Source organism: Podarcis cretensis (assembly GCF_951804945.1).
Source record: "Podarcis cretensis genome assembly, chromosome: 7".
In the NCBI taxonomy this organism is placed as follows: Eukaryota; Metazoa; Chordata; class Lepidosauria; order Squamata; family Lacertidae; genus Podarcis; species Podarcis cretensis.
In genome coordinates this window covers 64,884,497-64,906,003 of record NC_137176.1, presented here as the reverse complement: position 1 = coordinate 64,906,003, position 21,507 = coordinate 64,884,497, and the positions used below count along the sequence as shown (strand labels likewise).

Sequence of the window (21,507 nt, the reverse complement as noted above, 5' to 3'; positions counted from 1 at the left end):
AAACACCTTGAGGAGAGGGGAACCTTGTGTCCCAGAGTGCTATGTTGTGCTGCGAGACAGTGGTTTTGTAGAGCATAAGAAAATTCAGACACCTGCCACTCCAGTCAAGAGTGGGAAAAAGTAGGTCAGTTGCTGGATGTGACGCTGTTGCAGCCATCACTCCTGGCTTGGTATCCCGCAAGATACAGCAGTGGTTCCACAAGACCATATTTCTCACTTCCCCATATATAGGATTCTTCCTTTCAGCACTATGGCAGAGAGCAAAGACCACTTTTTAAAACCTTTCCAAGTTTCCAGAAGTTATTCAAGCCTTTGAATTTAGTAAATCAGTAATTTAAGAAAGGTAACTATTTATTTTGAAAATATTATACATAAAGTGCAGATATAAGTCATGCCAATATGCAGCATTTTTTTTCAGGAGACTAACTTTGAATAAATGGCTAATGTCATAGTTGTGCCCATCAAGACCGACTATCTTACTGAATTTTGTATGCCTCTACAGGAGTGTCCCATTCCCTGTACTTCAGAGCTCCTGCTGAATGTCACTCAAAGCAACTGTCAATCGTTTGATTTTCTCTTCCATGGCCTTTTTATTGCTTGCAGTCTCTTGCAAGAGCTGACGCATTTCTTCTTCAACTTGGTAAACCTGAAATAAAATTTACATCTGTTATGAACCACACCTGTTGTAAACTTGTGGTCTGTTTGTGCAATGAAAGATACATAAGATATAATAGGAACTTTTTCATTTTTTCTGAAGATGTTATAGAAAGGTAGGTAGAAGTTTGAAATCGGCTGAAGAGGTTACATTTGCGAAAGCACCAACATACATTTCATGGAGACTACATAAAAGGTAATGCCTATCGGGCAAAACCCATTACACTTTAAAAAGTTAAATATATACTTTAAATGCATACAATATACAATAATGAAACATTAATGGGCTGCAACCAGGGAAAAGCATACATACAGCGGCTGATGGAAGCCGACTGCCTTTTCAGACTCCTCTCCTCAACACCCTCCTGGCTTAGTAGGATTCCCCAATTCAGAGGTTGTCAACCTTTTTGAGTCCGCAGCTCCCTTCACCAACTACATTCTCTCCACGGCATCCCTATGGGGCTTAGGAGCCCTGTTATGTCACCCCTTGCCTACAGTGTCAGTAGCCTCTCACCCGTTCTCAAACACCCTCCCTTGTGGAGGCCTTCTCCCCTCTCCTTGGGAGTCCCTGGTCTCTGAGCTCCCTCTACACCAAAGAGAGGTGCCTCTCAGAGGCACCATTCGCCTGCGGAGCTTATAGTCAGGGCTGCTGCAGTAGACAGCTGTGCAAGCCTTTGGGAGGCAGAGACACCAAAGGGCATCAGAGGAGGGAGGGAAGGAAAGAGGGACAGAGGTCAGTGTTGCCCGTGGCACCCCTGAGCATCATTCAAGGCACCCCAGGGTGCCCACAGTGCACTGATTGAAAACCACTGCCCCAACCCTTTTTTTTGGGGGGGGGGGACACGGGCTACTGGGGAAGACAAGAAAATCGGCTTCTGCCAACCCCCTTCTGTAGGCTTTTATTTAGATCCATTCCAATTTTCAGTAAAAGTTCCTCACAAAGACAGAGAACCACTACCATGTACCTGCACTGACTAACTAGAGAACACATTCATTCTTAAACTAATTTCACTCAAACTTCCAAAAGTTTCCTAATGGGAAATTACAAAAAAATAAAAGGGTCTCTAGCAGCCCTTTCATTTAATTTTTTAAGAATGAACAACCAACCACTGTTACTGAGAATTATGCAGTGTGTTTTTCTAGATCTATCAGTACAAATATGACTTTCAGCAAGGCATCACTCGTCAACCTTAAGGCCACGTGAATATTCAGTAATAGGCAGCAGCCAGCCCATAGAAGCTTTACAGGTTAAGCCCCATCACCTTGAATACAGACTGGGAGTGAATGGTAGTGGGTGACATTGTCAAAAGAACGAATTTTATGTATTTTTTTCTGATCCAACTATATCAGAAGATCGGCTTTCCATATCCTGCATCCGCTGATCATTCTTCTGCGGTAGCTGCAGCAATCAAGGAGTTATCTACACATTGTTAGCAAACAAAAACTAGTAGATTTATTTGCTTAATGTGTTTTTTAAAAGTGAAACAACATTTGGGTGCTTTTAGCATTATCTATCACCTTTTCATTTGCTGCCGCAATTTGTTGTTGCTTTTCATTTGCTAACTGCAGCAGTTCTGCTTGATGCGCTGCTAGCGTTGATTCAAGTTGTCTTCGGAAAGCATCATCCATAGAATGCAGCTTTTCCACCGCTGCCCTAAACACAAAATGAACTCTTAAACCTTATATCTATATCACTATTATTGAGATATGCATGTTGTGTAGAGAACTATTCTCCTACAGTCAGAAAAACATTATTTACTAAGTACATCCCAGTAACACGTTCACATATTGTAAGCAGCATTTTCTGACTGGATTTTTTCTACTGTAATCTCAATTTTCTAGATATTTTGTTACAGAAACCACATTAGCAGAGACTGTGTATGTATACACTAGAAATTTGGAGAAATATGTGAAGGGGGAAAAGCATGGATCTGTTGCAAGTTTAAACCATAAGCTTCTGGGATGCCATCCATGCTTCCCATGAACAGAATTCCTTACTCAGGAAGCTCTGCTGAAAGGAAGAGTTGTGGGGGGGGGGGAGAGGCAAATTTCCTCACCACCCACATTATTTCAATTCCTCTGGAGCAGCTATTAGAAGGCAAAAGGGCCTATAGAGTAAGCAGTATCAGAAAAAAATGGCTTCCACCACATACGTCCAACCAAAACCTCTATTGGATTGGAAGTCCTTCCGTGAATGGAAAGAACCCTTTTAATTTTTTCCCACAGATAAAACAGAAATGTACTAGGTTTCCACAGGGGAACTCTTTTTACAAATACCAACAGATATTTATGTCACCTCCTAGAGTTCATAAAATTGGGCTAAAGAATTGCTTTCAAATTTTGTCAGGCTACAGGTGGTCCTTTATGAATTTTCAGTTTAATTAGGGATAAAAACAAACAGTATTGTAATGACAGTTGTGAGCACCTTTCACCAACAGAACTTTCAATATATGCCATACTGCAAACGAAAAGCTTCCCCCAAAGCCACAACCGCCATTCAGGAAAGAAAAATTCTTTCTCTAATTTCTCTGAAAGACACCCTGTTCTGCAAGATCTTTCATGAAGAATACATACACCAAAAATCTGACTGTCTTGAATAAATTCACATTAATACAATCAGAAAGTCAAATATAGCAACTTACTTTTGTGCCTGAATACTTTTATCTCTCTCCTCAGTCAGCTGCTTCTCTTTTATATCAAAATTTTCTTTCATTTGTTTGACTTGTGCTTCCAATTTGCTCAACAATCCTCCTTTATCTTGCCACTTTTTATTCATCGCACTGAAATGTAATGGACATTTTCACAGAAGCTTCAGAGACTTACTCGTGCTACAATGAAAACCATATCCCTACTTTTCAAGTTTTTGTAATAGGAAAAGAAATGTTACAGCTTCCCATTCTGCCTCAATATGGCTTACTGACACTTTAGCATTACTAACATTAATTTAGCAGCATTACTAGTTAGTACCTATAAGTTTTCTTGATATCTTCAAGCTCTGCTTCTTTTTCCTGCAACTGCTGTTTGAGTTCCTCTTTCCTCTCATTTTGCCTTTCCAGTTTTTCCATGAGATCATCCAACTGAGTCTCCCTTCCCTCTAGTTGCACCTGAAGTCTCTTCTGCATTTCAGTACTTTCTTCACGATGCTTTCTTATCTGCTCATCTCGGTCCTGTGAGGCCTTGAGAACAATTTTATCAATATATTTGCCCTGCACCACAGCTAAAACTTCAAGGTGCAAAGTGGATCAACAGGAAAAACTCTGCTTAGTCTCCTATAGTTAAAAGCAGAGGACACTTGTCAGAAAAGAATGGCCATTATACCTCTATCACTGATGGATAACATTTTGAAGACAACCCATGCACAATTATTGTGCCATTTCTTTGCTTTCCCCTCCTATATCATTACAAGAACCTTTATTGTATTCAGTATCTGTTTTCAGGCAAGTTTGTTAAAAAACAACAACCCTTACTTCTTTCAACTTTCTAATCGTTTCTGTTTGATCCTCCACTATTTTAGACTTAATCTTCAATGCGTCGCCGTTGCGCTCGTTTTGTTTTCTCAGGGTCTCATTCTCACTAGTTAGTACTTCTATTTTGGCTTCCAGTTTCCCCCGATCTTGAGCAAGAGATGCTCCTGGGGAGGGAGACACAAAACAAAGTCTATGTTTTCAGTGCTGCAGATAATGAAGTTAATTTGTCGTGTTAACAGATTGCAAAGCAGTCAAAACCACCCCACTCTTCTCCATGTCTGAAAATTAACATTGGGCATCCAGGCTTTCTTAAATGCCTCTTTGTTTAGGCTACTGTAGTAACTGTTTGAAAATTGTTAACCTATTTAGTTTAAGAATGAAAAAACACACCCAAGTCTCATTAACAGAACAACCTTTTCTTAGTAAATAGTATTTTGGAAATTCATTTCTGGAAAATCATGATACTGCTGGAAGGACACCTAGACCCTATCAGCAGCTCTTATGCGTGTGATACAGGAGCATGCCAGATTGGGGATGAATGCCTCTACTGTGTAAAGCACTACCAAAACATAAAGCTGTGATGCATTAGGAAATAGATGCAAGTGATGCAGCTACGGAGCTTTTTGCCAGTACAGCCCATTGCAACACCGTTAGAATGTAGACACTTTGCATTCTTACAGAGGTTTAACATGCAGGTTTAAGTTTCACTTTGTTCTTTATCAGCATCCTACCAAAGCAGAATACAAGTATTTACCCTGTTGCGCCAACTCTTGTCCCCATATTTTCCTCTCCGCTTTTAATCCGTCAATTACAGATTCCTGGGCTGTTATCTGTGAAATAAGTTTTGATTTCTCCTGTTTAAGAAGCTCAAGTTGAATAGTGGCCTGTTTATCTTCCTCCACCATATTTTCAAGAGTTCGGATTTGACTCTGATAAAAAAAAAAAAGGACACATGCCATTGTGAAAGAAGGCTTTCACTGTATTTGAAGCTGCAGTGTCATTCAATGTTTCATGCTGTTGATTGACAACAGTCTTCTGTGTATTAACACAAAATGCAGTGTACAGAAGACAACATACAAAAATTAGATAAGCCTATTTATGCATACTCTCAAGTTGTGTGTTGTTTCTTGCTTCGATCTGACTAATTCTGCAATCTTCATTTTTTGTTCTTTTACCATGGATGTCAGCTCTTGGATTAGGGTGGCCGATTGCTTTTCTTTTTGCAGAGACTGAGCGAGAAGATGCTTATGTTCTGCCAGCTCGGCAGCAACATTGTCAAAGCCTTCTTTAACCTATTTCAGCAAGGGGAAACAAATTGCAAATTATGAGAAAGGTTATTGCTATGTGTGAGTTATTTCTTACACAATAAAAACTGCAAGGTAACTTTCGAATGAATGACAAGAGGTTAATTTGAAAACACATTAAACACTGAATATTACCTTGCATTTTAGGAATAGAGAGGCTCAATGTTTATTCCAAATTATGAACTAAAAATGGATGCTGAATATCACCAGTTAGCAAAAAAAGAGAAAAGACTAAAAACTATATATAAAAGCTATAGTAAGTTCCTCAATTTAAAATACAACTGAAATTAATGAAAGCATGTAATATCTTAAAATGAACTTTTAAACAGCTTTTCTTTGAGGATGTGGAAACTTTTGGGAAAAACATCATCAGTCATAATACATTTCTGAGCTGGATGTGATCCATGCAAGCAGTATATGTTTGCTGAAGGATGTTTTCAAGAGTTACTTGAATGAGCTGAAGGAAGTCAATGGCTAAGCATTAAAAACCAGGGTTCCTTCTATAGCTAAGTCAGCTCTTCTGCAGGCACAGAAAAAGTGTTTGGAGTTGTTTAGGGGCGAGATGTAATGTAACACAAGTGGGCATCTACAAATGCCACAGACCTCCTTCCTCCTCTCTTCCTGCCTGCGGTCCCCAAAATCTGCTCCAGAGAATTGGAGGATACTGTGCAGCAGATTTTGGGGGCGTACAGGAGGGCTGGAGAGGCTTGCCTTGTTGTACAGTGGAACCTTGGTTTTCAAGCGTCTCGGAAGCTGAACATTTCGGAACCCGAACACAGAAAACCCAGAAGTAATTGCTTCCGTTTTGAAACATGCTTTGGAAGTAGAACTGCTGCCGAGGCGTGTTTTTCATTTTCCCCCATTGACTTTGCAGCCAGCCCGTTGATCCTTGGTTTTTGAACGTTTCGGAAGTCAAACAGTCTTCCAAAACAGATTACCTTCAAAAACCTCGGTTCTACTGTACAAGCAGATTTCTGTTGCATAAGTGAGCAGCTGTTACACTAGAATCGGAAAAACAGGTATTTCTAAGAGTAAAATGAGTGTGGGGAGAGTGAAGACTAGTTTTATAAGTATTTTAAACTTTATGAAATCACTTCCTATAACACATTAGTTGCTAAAATACAATTATTGTGGTACATGTGCAATGTATTTTTGCTTGACACAATTTAGCTTGGCAGTACGGTATCTGAAAATTTAAAAATTATATACAATGCACTGATTTAAACCAATAAAAACACAAAGCCTTCAGTTTTATGCACACTTACCTGAGAGTAAATTGCAGTGGGACTTACTTTTGAGTAGGTGTGCCTAGATTTGCACTGTCAAGTTTCTTAATTTTGTAACTTGACAACTGCAATCCTATCCACATCTACACAGAAGCAAGCAGCATTGAGTTCAATGGGATTTGCTCCTAAGTCAGTGTGTATTGCAGCCTGAGTGTATCCTCAAAGTTTGCATAAAGGCACTAATCAATTTTGTAGCAGCTAATTAACAGATATGTTTATTTAGTAAAAATTGAATTTATTTATTTATTAAATTTGTATACTGCCCTTCATCCGTAGATCTCAGGACGGTTCGCAACATAAAATTACAGTATAAAAAACCCCAAAATATATGGATCTTATTGATTGTATTTCTTTATTAAATTTATACGCCGATATAACTTCCCCCAAAGAAACCCAGGACAGCAAACACATGTGTGATAAAATAATGCAATAAAAATAAAAACACAGATAAAATAAAATGGAGTTCCAGAGCACAGACTCTTTAAAAATGCGGAATGAACTTATTGTTGCAAATGTACTGCTATGAAAAAAGGACAATCATTTCTGTTTTAGCAGAAGAATTCCTAATATAGATCTCCTCATACACCTTCTATTTCTTACCTCAGTAAATCTTCTGGCCTCTATTGTTAACGCAAAACGAAACTCATCCTCTAGATCCTTATACTTTTGGTGCAGCAGAGTATTCTTCCCCTGCAGTTCTTTAATATGATGTTCGTGCCTCTGCTGCTCTCTGGCCACTTCTTTTGACAAAGCTTCTTGGAATTCTGAGCCGGTCAATGTAACTCTAGTTTCAAGTTCTTTTCTGGAATAACAAGACCTATGAGTGAGAAGCTACACAGTAATATAAATGAGGAGTGCATGTCTGCAGATGGGAGTTCTTCCATACAGTGGTACCTCGGATTACATACGCTTCAGGTTACATACGCTTCAGGTTACAGACTCCACTAATCCAGAAATAGTGCTTCAGGTTAAGAACTTTGCTTCAGGATGAGAACAGAAATTGTGCTCCGGCAGCGCGGCAGCAGCAGGGGGCCCCATTAGCTAAAGTGGTGCTTCAGGTTAAGAACAGTTTCAGGTTAAGAACGGACCTCCGGAACGAATTAAGTACTTAACCTGAGGTACCACTGTACTTCTTAGTTCTTAGATACCACGTATGCAGAGATGGGGCTCAAATGATTCTTGAGATCACAGATGTTAATTAAGATACAAGACTGCCTGGATAGCACTTTACTTACAACCATTTCTTACCACCAGGACTTGCTCCCTTTAAAAAGGCATCTTTGCCTATTTATAATCTTGCTAAAATCAGCAAATGGTAGTTTCGGTTTGCTGGGAAAACCTAATGAATTCTTCTGTATGAAGTACAGAATTAACTGTCTCTGCACTCTCTTTCTTTTAATAGAATATTCTACTGTCTGACCATGGGAAAAACTACATGCAGAAGTTTTAGCCTTGGTTGTTATGCCCAACCAAGGAATCCCACTTTCAAAACTTGCAAAATGCTTTCCGCAAGAGAAGGTGTCTGAATTAGAAAAAGATAAATTTACAGCACAATCCTAACCACAACTACTCAGAAGTAAGTCCTAACAACTTAAATGGGACTTTAGACTACAGCTAAGTGCAGGCTAGTCTATTTTCAACAACACAAAGCTGAACTTTTTTTTTTAATGCACAACTAATGTATTCCTGTGCTTTCTGGATTGTCTTGAGGCACATACCTGTGTTCCTGCTCTCTCAGCATAAGAAGTTCATGGACTTGTTCCACCTTCTCTTTTTGTTGCTGCAAAGAAATTCGAAGCAATTGCACTTCTCTCTCAGAAGCTGAAACTTTTAATTCTGCAGCTTGAATTTGCTTCCTCTGTGCAATGTAACAAAGGAAGATAAGGAACACACTATCATGGTTGCTGAGAGTTGGCACTACAAGCAAAACATCTTGGCGGAGCTGCCAGCTTCACCATGAGACATCATGGAAAACTCCTGATGTTTATCTTTCTGGCTAGCATGTACTGCTACCCCCTACCCCCCTAAAAAACCCATGAAGCAATTGGGCTTGAAAACAGCCTTATGTCAGTAGCAATGCAAGAGAGTTTCAAGTCAAATTGCCATGCGGTTGTGTGTGTGTGTGTGTGTGTGTGTGTGTGAGAGAGAGAGAGAGAGAGAGAGAGAGAGAGATTGGCAGGCAGGAAGAGGCAGACAGATTGAAGATGGAGAATTAAGCATCAATATTTCTATCCTCAGCTGCAAACTCCATAAAGATCTGGCTCTGGTTTTAGAATCATAGAATCATAGAGTTGGAAGAGACCACAAGGGCCATCGAGTCCAACCCCCTGCCAAGTTTTGCCCTCCTTTCCCATACAGTGGTGCCTCGCAAGATGAAAATAATTCGTTCCGCGAGTCTCTTCGTCTAGCGGTTTTTTCGTCTTGCGAAGCATCCCTATCAGCGGCTTAGCAGATTAGCGCTATTAGCGGCTATTAGCGGCTAAGCGGCTTAGAAAAAGAGGGGGGGAGGGGAAAAACTCGCAAGACGTTTTCGTCTTGCGAAGCAAGCCCGTAGGGAAATTTGTCTTGCGAAGCGCCTCGAAAAACGGAAAACCCTTTCGTCTAGCGGGTTTTTCGTCTTGCGAGACATTCGTCTTGCGGGGCACCACTGTAGCAGCTTTTTGATGTAGCACAACTAGCATGTGGCACTGGGAGTTGGGCAGAAGGTACCATGGCTCTCAGGCTGAAAGAGCTTCCCCTCCCATGGAATACACTTTTACATTACTCCCCCTGCCCCCCAATCACATCTTTCATTGTTTGACTCACACTCATACCCACAGTACCATTCAATAACTTTATTCAACATAAAGTTGAAGATAATTAGCCACACATCCCTGCAATTATACAGGAAGCTTTTGAAGGTCTTTCAAATTTCAGTGATGCCCTGTGCAAGGTCAAGGATAGTCCCCATCACCTTCAGTTCTGCTTAATACACTATGTATGTCATAGTTGTAACATTCTGTGGAACTGGTTGTGCTGCCCTATAGCCAACCCTGGCTTTTGTACGAATGGAGCTGCACAAGGTTTACTATGCGGCAGCAGTTTTTCCAGCTGCAGAAATTACAGGAACTGGATATGGTGATGCTCTCCCATTGCAGCCAATGCAAATGCAGGGTTATTTAGTTCTTTGCTCGATGTCATGTTACATCAGCAATGGGAGAATGGGAGAATGAAAATACTGACACTCCAGTGCTAGAACACACCAGATAAAACAGAATCTTAACATGCCAATGGTCTCAACCAAAATATGCTCTAGACAATTTTGAGTTCTAAATCTACGTAGGAGACAGAATTTTGGCAGGTGCAACTCATCAAGCAGAGGTGTTGAGAGATAAGATAGAACAGATCAGTTCTCCCTTACACCTGATTAACTGAACTGTAAGTACTAATTTTCTTCAGTGAGAAACAAAGGTTGTACCTCTGAAGCTTGCCGCTGTGCTCTTTGAGTCTCCACTTTGGACAGCGTTTCTTCTAAAGTTTGAAGTGCCTTTTGTTGATCCTCAACTTTATGTCGTGATTGATCTAGTTCCCTGTGAAGTCGTTCAACTTCGTCTTTCAGATGCTGAATGTCCACTTGAAGTTTGGTTTTCGCATTTCTTTCTCTCAAAACCAGCTCTTTTAGCCTGAAAAACATCACGTTCATTCAAAATCACTTTTTTCAAAGTAAGAAGTGGCGCTGTTTAGGAATGTATGAAGAGATGCCACCATAGTATTGTATAGCTTTTGATACTCAGTGTATCACTTAAGGTCAAATCATAGTTTGCATTTCCAAAGCATATAGGCAAGCCATGCTTTAAACCTGCTCATCTGCTCCCCGACTCCCAGTACTCAGCTTCTGACACTAATGGAACAGCAACCTCCAGAGGCAAAGGGCCAGACATAACTATGGCTTGTCCATTCAGATATCATGCCAGAACAGTTCAGCTTCCTTAACCATGATTTGGCATGATGTCTAAGTTGAGCTGTGGTTATACAATGGATTTAATTTTTACTTATTAAAATTATTTTATACCACCTTTCATTTTAAAAACCAAGGCAGATTATAGGAAAATAATAAAGCCATTTTAAAAAGCCGTATCAGCAAACATCAGTTGCTATTAAAATAGCCAGAAATGCTAGGATCCGGTATTAACAGTCAGGAAAAGCTTGGGTGAAGAGGTATGTTTTTAGTCAATGGCAGAAGCACCCAACAGTCGGTGCCTAAGTGATCTCCGGTCAAATTACTGTTTTGTACAGTATTTGTCATGCTCCCCACCTAAGCAATGAGTTGTATTAATAGTTGATAGAACTAAGTCTTTAAGTGAGGAGGGGAAAGCTTTTCCAGAAGTGCAACGAGAAAGCACTCAAAGTTCAAGAGGCAGAACTGTAAATATTTAACTCAGGAGTTAAATCATCTGCCTAAAACTACTGGAATATACTTTGGCATCCAGCTTTGTGCAGTTTCAGCATTTCTGCATCAAGCTTGTAGAAGACCTTATGTTGCTGTATTCCAAGGGAGAGTCTATCTGGCACAGTAGTGCCCATGCTAAATTGCAGGGTTTCAGGGAGGAGCATTTTTCAGTCTTACCTGGAGAAGCCAAGGACTGAGCATGGAACCTTTCCCATGTAAAGTATATTCCTCTACCACTGAGCTATGGCCTCCTTGTCAAATCCTCATAGCAAGGTCCAGGTATGTCCATTAGGGTTGTGCATATTTCAACATTCCCACAAGTACAGAACACACAAAACTTGACAATAGATGCTGAATTCAGCAGCTTGGCTTTCCTTCACAGAAAAACAAGCAACTTTTCTGTTATTATAGGCTGAAAAGGATGTGGAATTATCCAAGTGACAAACATTCACAAGAAGGTGAGTGGGAACTGCAAAGGTAGCTTAATAGCAAACACAGCCCAATATATATTTTAAGTGGACATGTTCATCGTCAGGAAATAATGGCTTGATTCACACATTACACTAAGCCATGGTTTGTTTGACAAACCACAAGTTTGCCACAAGTATGAAGTTGTCCCACAGATGATCATACAAACCACTTCAGAAGATTATAGAAACCATGGCTTGTTTCTACAAAGTTTGTTCTGCAGCTGCTATGGCTTTAGTAGTTCAGTGATCAAACAAACCCTAAGGAAGGGTTCATATGTAATGTCAAGTCACAGTTAAAACAAACCAAGGTGCACAAGCCAACAGCAAAAAGCTATGCCTTCACATATTGCTGGCAGTAACAAACCATAGCTAAGCTACAGGAAAGTGCTCAGATGATTTTTTTCAAAAGCCCATTGGTAAATAAACCAAGAATTAGCATTTTGTGCAAACCAGACCAATATCTGAAATGCAATGTTGTAAAAGTAATATTCTTTTTATGAAGGATAAACTATGCATAGAAATTTTGCAGATAATCCTCAGAGTTATTTGCATATATTCAAATGCCAGAAGTGCTAACAAGGATTTTTCAAACACACTTCAAAATTATTTGAAGGCAAAGTCAATTATAATATTGCAAATAGTGTCACCCTGATGACGAGGTTGATCAGTTTTCTGAAAAGCTGCACCTCCATCCACCTTTGACACAATTTGTTCTCCGGTTGAAGGGTAGTAGCACAGAACAGGTTTGTGGAAGATTTATAGCCTAAAACACACTCAAAGTTATTGATTTGCAAATAAACCTACAGATACCTACAGAAACTAGTTGTATTTTATTGCTCTAAGATACTCCTTCTCTGTTGACTGAAAAAATGCAAGTGGGGGAAAAACTGGTAATAAATTAATTTCCAGAAGCTCATTTTAACATGCTGGATCCTTACCGGTCTGTAGTATACACGGCCATACTTTGAATACCCTTTTCTTCTTTTGCTTGGTCCTGCAGCTCTTTGATATTTTCTCTCAGTTTCTTTTCAGCTTGTTCAGCCTTCCACCTTTTCTCTCTCTCCTGATCCAGCTCTTGAATTAGTGCCTGAACAAGACAGAGATCCCATATATTCCAAAGGAGAAACTACAAATGCAGAAGAATTGCTTCTACTAAGAAGAAAGGTGGATGCATTTTGGGGCAGGAAGGGTGTTGGCGCTGAAGGGAGATGATAGACACCCACTTTATTCTCCCGAAAGATAACGTGCTATATGGCCATGACTCCAACACTGCAGGCTGCCACACTATAGGAAGGGTTTAAAAACTAGGCTACTAGGAAGTTAAGGCAAAGGGATTGCTTTCACTTAACAACTAACAAATCCCAACTTTAAAAACCAATATTGGGCATATCAAGAAATGATCTACTTCAGCTCCAAATACGTAGAAGAATGAAGGTCACCAAAGGTAAAGTCTAGTAATGCTGGAAAACAAACAATGGGTTTCATAAAAGCATGAGAATGTCCGTGTGGCAATGCTAGTCAGGTGCATACTGCAAAAGAAGAGCCAGTTTTGAAATTCAAAACAGCAGGTAGAATGCTGAAGGAGGTGCTGATGCAAGGAAAAAACATGAGAAAGCAGATGCGAGAGATGTACTGCACTTCAAAGTTTAGTCGCGCTCTGTACCATAAGCTGCTTCTGAAAATATCTCTACAGATGTATTTCTGTGATAAGCCGATTCAGCTGCAAGAGATCCTGTGCTCAGTGGACCAACAGCTAGAACACTCATGTTGCCTTACAAGTATAGGGGTTCTCTCCACTTCGATTTAGAAAGTTACTCCTACTTCTGTTGATCAATATTTATATTAGTGCCAGTTTTTATGGCTAATGTGAAAACCATGTTAGCCTTAAGTAAGTAAAGGTAAAGGTACCCCTGCCCGTACGGGCCAGTCTTGACAGACTCTGGGGTTGTGCGCCCATCTCACTTAAGAGGCCAGGGGCCAGCGCTGTCCGGAGACACTTCCGGGTCACGTGGCCAGCGTGACATCGCTGCTCTGGCGAGCCAGAGCCGCACACGGAAACACCGTTTACCTTCCCGCTGGTGAGCGGTCCCTATTTATCTACTTGCACCCGGAGGTGCTTTCGAACTGCTAGGTTGGCAGGCGCTGGGACCGAGCAGCGGGAGCGCACCCCGCCGCAGGGATTCGAACCGCCAACCTTTCGATCGGCAAGTCCTAGGCGCTGAGGCTTTAACCCACAGCGCCACCTGCGTCCCTTCATAGCCTTAAGTACCTTGAAATAATAAAATATTAAAATACACCTACCCTGTAAGTGGACTCTTCTTGAATACTGGAATCTAAACGTTTTAGTTTTTTCATGTGGTTTTTCTGCGCACCCAAATTGGGCGATTTCTCCACTAAATCTGAGCTCGGAACTTCTGAAGTTGGACTTGAATTTTCTTCCTCTTTAACTTGAGATCCTCGAATTTTTGACTTTACACAAGTCTGCTCTCCTGCCCTAAAACGATATATAAATTAAACTCACACATCGATACTTGGACAAAAAAACTTCCAGATGTTACCAAATATATTTAGAATGCCTTCTAAATACTTAAAGAATTTTCTGTGCTTTTACGTGATCATAAACGAGCACACAAAACCATTTCTATTTATTTTTAACACCAAAACTGCTCTCCAATTGAACTATTATTATTATTTATCAAATTTATATATCGCCCTATACCTGCAGGTCTCAGGGTGGTTCACAGGATAAAACCATGATATAGAAACACAGAATACATACAATAAAGACAAGAACAACCACCCCAACCACATTTTAAAAGGCCATTGAATGTCAGTCAACCAAAGGCCTGGTTAAAGAGGAACATTTTTGCCTGGCGCCTAAAGGTGTATAATGAAGGCACCAGGCGAAACTCCTCAGGGAAAGCATTCCACAAATGGGGAGCTATTGCAGAAATGGCCCATTCTCGTGTTGCCACACTCCGGACCTCTTGTGGAGGAGGCGCAAAGGACCTCACAAGATAATCTCAGGGTAACAACTGGAAGTACCTAAAAAGTCCACTGAAAACATTGTTTTAGACATGCCTATTCAGAAATCCACCAAGTTCAATGAGGCTTACTCCCAAGTAAATGCATGTGAATATGGAAGCACACATCAACGAACTGAAGATACCTGTCTGAAATTTTGCCTCTCTGAGAATGGTACTTTGTAGACGAAGTGGCTTTTCGATAACTGGGGATCTTGCTCCTTTTAGCTACCTTTCTGTTCTCTTTCCCACTTTCACCACCACTCTCTGAAGTGAGATCTGTGTCCCTTTTTGCTTTGAGAACATTAAGAGCAACGCCAGCCTTTGAAGTATTAGTCACCTAAAAATAAAAGGATTTAGAGCTCATTTTTTTATCTTACTTGATCTTTAGACCTATTACTTTTAGACTGTCTTGGGTAGCTGATTACACTGAATGCCACTTACAGCAGGATAATCTGTGAAAATGTATTAACTCCAAAAGTAAGAAGTGTCCATTATTACTTCAAGGAGCAATTAAGCGAGGTTCTTCTTCCCTTTAAGTTCCCAAAATACCCAGCCGAAGCTCCTCAACTGCAAGCTGCAGCACTTTCCACTCAGACCATAAGAACAATTTTGCTCTCAAGCGCATGACTCATACTGCACTCTGAAGCTTATTCGCACTGCAGTTCTGGGACTACAGAAGCTCAAGTGGCTTATTGATCATACTCTGTCTGAAGTCATGGACTACAGACCTTTCAATTCAGACCTTTAGTATTAAAGCAAGAAGAATGAGCCAGAAGCAACCAAATGGAAAAAAATGGGTGGGGAAGTCAATTGTTTCAGGCAAGTCAGCTGGTAGCTTTGCTGCAGTCATCCCAAGCCTCTATAAATAGATGCACAAGATATAAACTATATCTATGTCACATAGAGCAACTGTTTCAATTGTAACTACGGCTGGATCTACACTGATCTGTAAAAATGTTATTAAATATAGCATTATATAACTCTCAATGCAGTTTCCCATTGTCGAAGGCTCACTGCTCCACAGCGCCCTCTGTGTCTCATTTTAATAATGCATTTTAACGTTATAAACTACCAATGTAGATCCATCTAAACATTTGGGGAAGATCTGTAGCTCAGTGGTAGAACACCTGCCTTTCAGAACAACCCAAGTTTAATTCCCAACACCTCCAGGTGAGGCTGGGAGAGATGCAAAGTCAATGTAGACAATACTGAACTAGATGGGACTATTGTCTGACCAGGTACAAGGCTGCTTCGTATGTTCCAATGCTCATCAGCAAACAGGTATCTGTCAAGCCAGAGGGGGAAATGTAAACCGTTACCTTTTCCAGCAGCTGTGATATCTGATCCTCTAGTTTTTTTATTCTCATGTCACTGTCCAGTTTAATTCTTTCTGGCTCGGAAGAGGATATGCCCTCAGGGGAAGAGCTAGTGGCGGGCCAGGTTGGCGTACAGGCACGCTGGCGAAACTGAGCTAACACCTCATCAATACGGGGTGTCATCACTGGCAAATTGAGACAAGTCTGTTTAAAAGAAACAAAGCATAAGTGATGAGGAGTGGGGGGGGGGGGGGACATACACTGCTTTGACATTTTCAAAGACAAAAAGGCCCCTCTCCACTGCCCTCCACACACATGCAGGAGTCACAGCACCTCATCATCATCTGCAGGAGAACTGGATGAAGACAAGCAGTCCAAAAGGCCTTCTAAGCACTTCAGATCTGTTGAATTTGCTTCTGCCAAGTTTACTGGTTCACCAAATATATTCCTTCCATCCAGGATGGTTAGCTGGGGTAAAGCCTGAAGGAGGATCTCTCTGTAGCCTAAGAAGAACAGAGAAGCTATTAAGCTCCAAGCTTCAGTCTAAACATCACCAACAGTGAGGCAAATTCATTTCAGTATAGCATATCTGATTATCCCAATACCAGAGGGATGGGGAACCAGTTTCTCTACCAGATGCTTTGGGCTACGACTCCCCATCATCCCAAACAATTGGCTGTGCTGGCTGAGGCTGATGGGAGTTGGAATCAAGTATCTGGAAGGTCACAGGTTCCCTATCCCTGTATTATCTGAAACATCACTCACTGAAGAACTAAATTATAGGCTCCAATCCCTTCCTGAGATGTTCTTCTGGCAGCTGAAAGCCTCAACCACTCGCAGAAGGGCTAGTTCTGAAGGGAGCAAAAGAGCACCACATGAGAAGATTTCAAAGCAGTTCTGCCATTTGTCCAAGCTCTTTCTCAAGACTTTTTCATTGTCCACTGAACTTTATATGGTACAGTCTGCATCTTCCTTCTCAGCATGTTTTTCATACTGCAGTGCACTCTCACAAATACTTTGCTTATTAAAATACTTATAACTCGCCCTATAATGGATCTCAGGGCGGAATATGAAAACAGCAAATTGCAAACCTGCTATAGCCAATAATTTTAAAATCAAGCAAAGATCAATACTAAGCTGCAGTCAAAGGTTTCCCCGGTGCTGAACTAAGATCAACACTAGCGTCAGCCTGGCCTCTGAGGGGGAGACATTCTATAATTCATGGACACAATAATTCATGGACCAGCACTTGTGCTTTTCTCTTTCTGCCAACAGTTATCTGGGTCCAAGTCATGATCTAGTGATCAGCTGGAAATGCCAATCTTCAAAATGCAAATAGAGTAAGTCGTAAATGTTTCCTGTGCACCACTCTTACCTATTTTTGCACACACTGGATTACTTTTTCCACTCTTCTCCAAAGAAAGATTTGACAGGTACTGTAATCCCACCAAGCACTGGAGTAAATGGTTAATATTACTTATACAATTGCCGTGTAGCTCAAGAGAACTAATTTTAAAATTGGCTCCACGAAGATACAAAAGTCCTGTAAAAACAGACACAGTATGTCAAAAAACATTTTCAACAAGAAGGTGTGTAAAGGAAATCCCTTCTGGATCAAGCCAAGGGCTCATCTAGACCAGGATCAGGGTCTCACAATGGCCAAATGTGATTCTTAGCAACTGGAATTTGGAAGCATAGTGGAGGTAATAAAACACAGGCATCATGGCTAGTAGCCACTGATAGTCTCAGCCTCCTTGAATTTGTCTAATCCTCTGTTGACGCCACCCAAGTTGGTAGCCATCACTGTTTCCTGAGGGAATGAGTTCTGTAGCTGAAACAATGTGTTATGTGGAAAAAGTAATTCCTTTTAGAATAAACCACTTTTCTTCCTTTCCTTTTGTAAAATACCCCATGAACACTTTATTGGCAATTGTTAGATGTATGCAGCAGCAATAACAATTCTCGCAAAGCCATCATGGGAGTTAAGTCACATCAAACATAGTAAGACTTACTTCCAAGTAGATATGCAGAGGGATGAGCTGCAAAAATCTCTTACCTGTAAGGTCATGTATGCGGTTGTAAGACAAATTCAATCTAGTTAAGTTAAACAGCTTTTCCAGTCCTGGGAAAGAAAAAGGTAAACAAAAAAATCACTGACCACAGAGATCAGATAAAGAATATATGCCATTAAGATAATGAAGAAAAAAGATAAAGTCGCAACAGTTACAGGGGTCCACAGTTTAGGGTTGGTCGGCAGCCAAGCCAGAATTTATGGTTACTGTCTCTTGTTCCTGACCTCACATTATGTCCCTAGTGTCCTGGGCTCCTTCGGGAGGAAGAGTGGGATATAAATTTAATAAACCAATTATGTCTCCAGTTCTGAGGTCCAACACAATTGTAAGACGACACTCCCACCACTTTCTATCTCAGCTTGGAACTGGGGAAGGAAACAGAGGATTGTTTGAGGACTGGGCTAGCAAAGCACTTGGAGCATCTTGACAGAGTTGCCAAGAACCACCATAGGAAGCCCCAACTTTCCAATCCAGCTTGGAGGTGGGGAGGAGAGGGGTCTTCCTCTTATAATTAATTATAAAACAAAATAGCATGAGTTTTTATAAGAACGTTTAACTAAGTCCCGGTTCTGGGAGAAAGGCATAAATGAATAAAATAAATAATAATAAGAAGAAGAAGAAGTTCACAAGCCAGTGGGTTGTGTTTGAGTGAGAAATGAACAAGTTACAAACCAGGTGTAGGGTAACAGATGTTGCTGAACTACAACTCCCAACATCCCCAGTCATTGGCTACGCTTGTTAGGGCTGATGAGAGCTGCAGTCCAGCAACACTAGGAGGGCTAGAGGTTCCCCACCCCTGCCATAAACTAGAGTTTGCAATTGAACAAACAGTAAACCAGCACACACTGTTGAACTGCTCCTACTGCATTCCTCCTGAGCACAAGTAGGAGCAACAAACCACAAGCCTTGGCTGATTATAACATGTGAACCAGGATTTGGAGTTTATTTCCTCTCTAAGCAAACCAAGATCTGAAGCCAAGCACTGGTTCACACACTGTAGTAAGCCAAGGCTTGTGATTTGTTACTCCTGCTTACGCTAGGGGAGGAGTACAGCAGGAGCGATCTGGAAGTTTGCACTAGCACTGATTTTCCGTGTCATCCAAACACAGTCATTACATGTGAAATGCACACTAGGAACAGAAAACCAGTCAAGCCAAGGACTAACCTTCAACCTTTGTTATCAAGTTGCAAGCTAAATTTAAGGTACGCAGGTTGGTCAGGGAACTCAGCCCTTCAATCCGATGTATGCGATTGGATGAGAGATCCAGATGCTGCAAGTTCAACATATGACCAAGACTTTCAATTCTGGAGATCTGGTTACAGTGCAAGTTGAGCGTGTGAAGTTCTGAGCTTAAAGGTATCTCCGCTAAACTACAAATGAAAAAGCAAATGGTATTAGGATGTAAAAATTTTTTTTGGGGGGGGGGAGGGCAATAGAGAATCCTACCGTAATTAATAAAAATAAGCAGTAAGTAGCCTATCTCAAATGGTCTGCAAGGCAGGTAAGCATGGTCATTTCCAGTGCTCAGGCCTGGCTCTCTACTCTGGCTACTTGTGCTCAATTAGGCTGCACTCGCTTGGGGATGAAAGCCAATGTGATGTATGACCAGCTTTCTGCTTGGACTGGGGAGGGATGCAAGTTCAGATCCCCACGCAGTTGTGAAAAGTCAATGGAGGATCCTAGGCCAATTCTTCTTTCTCACTGCTACCCCACAGGGTGGTTGTTGTGAGAATTAAACGGTGGAGCTGCCCATGCATTTTCACCCCGCTCTTCCCATAAGGTTCATCTCGCCACAACTTCCAATCTTCACAAGCCTGTGAATTAGGGCTATGCGCTGTGGGTTAAACCACAGAGCCTAGGACTTGCCAATCAGATGGTCGGTGGTTCGAATCCCCGCGACGGGGTGAGCTCCCGTTGCTCAGTCCCTGCTCCTGCCAACCTAGCAGTTCAAAAGCACATCAAAGTGCAAGTAGATAAATAGGTACCGCTCCAGTGGGAAGGTAAACAGCGTTTCCGTGCGCTGCTCTGGTTCGCCAGAAGCGGCTTAGTCATGCTGGCCACATGACCCGGAAGCTGTACGCCGGCTCCCTTGGCCAGGAAAGTGAGATGAGTGCCACAACCCCAGAGTCGTCCGCAACTGATGGTCAGGGGTCCCTTTACCTTTATGTGATTAGGACGGCCACCTGTCCATTCACTTAACCTTCATGTTTGAATGGGAATCTTAAACCCAGGCCTTGCTGGACAGTTGGTTGCGTTGGGACATTCAATATACTTCCAACTAAGTAAAGGAACGCTCAGCGGAGCAATTTGGGGCCATTAATGTTAAAATGTCCACGGAGCCTCCCTCCCTGGAGGCCCCAAGCACGTGCTTCTTTCGCTTGATGGTTCATCCTGCCCTGCTGGGACCCGAACCAACGGATTCCTGTATTGCGAGGGTTGGACTAGATGACCCCTGGGGACCCCGCCCAACTCTACGATTCCGTGACTTCGCTGCAGCCGCTCACCTTTTGACGCCTTTGTCCATGAGGCTGAGCTCCCCCGAGGCCGCTCCGGGCTCCGCCATCGCGCTCCCGTCGGCGCCGCCTCTTCCCTCGGAGTTGCCCCTCGCCCTCAGCCGCCGCGGCGTTTGCCGCCCTCCGCTTCAAATCCCTCCCACCCCGTCGCTGGGACAACCGCGCCCGCGCAAGGCATGACGGGAAGCTCGAAGCTCCTCCCGGCGGCTCTTCCCGGCGAGCGAGGAGAAAGCGAACCATAGCGCTATGCCAAAAAGTTCGGATACGCACGTCTCCTGATCACTTCCGGGACGGAAGTAGGATGCGCCGCAGAACTCTGCGCGTTTCTCCTACTTCAGGAAAGGAAAGTGAGGGGTAGTGCTTGGAGCTTTGCGCCACGATTCAGAAGGGTCGGGGCTCTTCTTCCCCACTCAGTTTCTTAGGATTGACCTATTTCTCAAGTTGTTTGGTAAGGGGGGGAGGTGTAAGTCTATGGATAGGATAAAAGGTGATTAAAAACAAGACAGTTCGTCCTCCACTTTCTGAGTTTTTTAAAGGTGGAAAACGAGATTTGTAAATATATATAGATATCAATGTAAACACATGTTGTCAGTGCAAACACAGCCCATGCAACCCAGAACGGCTTCTCTAAAGTGAACCCGGAAACTCCAATCAGCTTGGTGCGTCACTCTTCATTTTTATTGCAGTTACAGATAGGTAGCCGTGTTGGTCTGCCATAGTCAAAACAAAATAAAAAAATTCCTTCCAGTAGCACCTTAAAGACCAACTAAGTTAGTTCTTGGTATGAGCTTTCGTGTGCATGCACACTTCTTCCAGAAGGAAGGAATTTTTTTATTTCATTTTTATTGCGTTTGTGAAACATGCCGGGAGCGGGCACCTTGGAGATAGAAAGAGAAGAGTGGTTCTCTATTTTTGAGACGGGCGCCTGCCCAGCATAGGCTGACGTTCAAATGGAATCCGGAAGTTCTG

General features: G+C 41.9%; 1 protein-coding gene across 3 annotated transcripts; it reads right to left on the bottom strand.

The window, feature by feature from the left end:
* Positions 1-333: 333 nt before the first annotated feature.
* Positions 334-20,675, bottom strand: LRRCC1 (leucine rich repeat and coiled-coil centrosomal protein 1). 3 transcript variants are annotated; one of them, XM_079983068.1, is made up of 19 exons: positions 20,530-20,675; positions 19,190-19,395; positions 18,009-18,074; positions 17,328-17,495; positions 16,286-16,455; positions 15,956-16,156; positions 14,780-14,973; positions 13,912-14,104; positions 12,549-12,697; positions 10,169-10,373; positions 8,430-8,569; positions 7,312-7,513; positions 5,228-5,413; positions 4,876-5,050; positions 4,122-4,285; positions 3,622-3,830; positions 3,297-3,434; positions 2,173-2,308; positions 334-646 (listed from the first exon to the last, which is right to left on the bottom strand). In XM_079983068.1, the coding sequence occupies exons 1-19, from the start codon at positions 20,586-20,588 to the stop codon at positions 524-526; spliced, it is 3,084 nt and encodes a 1,027-aa protein (XP_079839194.1). In that variant the 5' UTR covers positions 20,589-20,675; the 3' UTR covers positions 334-523. The 3 variants fall into 3 exon arrangements, with proteins under 3 accessions (XP_079839194.1, XP_079839195.1, XP_079839196.1); XM_079983069.1 differs by having other exon boundaries at positions 8,430-8,491; XM_079983070.1 differs by having other exon boundaries at positions 19,190-19,390; positions 20,530-20,618.
* Between the last annotated feature and the right edge of the window lie 832 nt (positions 20,676-21,507).

What these genes read in the sequence shown, in the direction of transcription:
- LRRCC1 (XM_079983068.1), bottom strand. Translation starts at nt 20,588, where the DNA reads ATGGCGGAGCCCGGAGCGGCCTCGGGGGAGCTCAGCCTCATGGACAAA. An exon ending in CTGAGAGAGCAGGAACACAG is followed by an intron (nt 7,514 to 8,429) that starts GTATGTGCCTCA and finishes TTGTTATTCCAG; the next exon opens with AAAAGAACTTGAAACTAGAG. An exon ending in CGATTAGAAAGTTGAAAGAA is followed by an intron (nt 3,831 to 4,121) that starts GTAAGGGTTGTT and finishes ATTGTTCTCAAG; the next exon opens with GCCTCACAGGACCGAGATGA.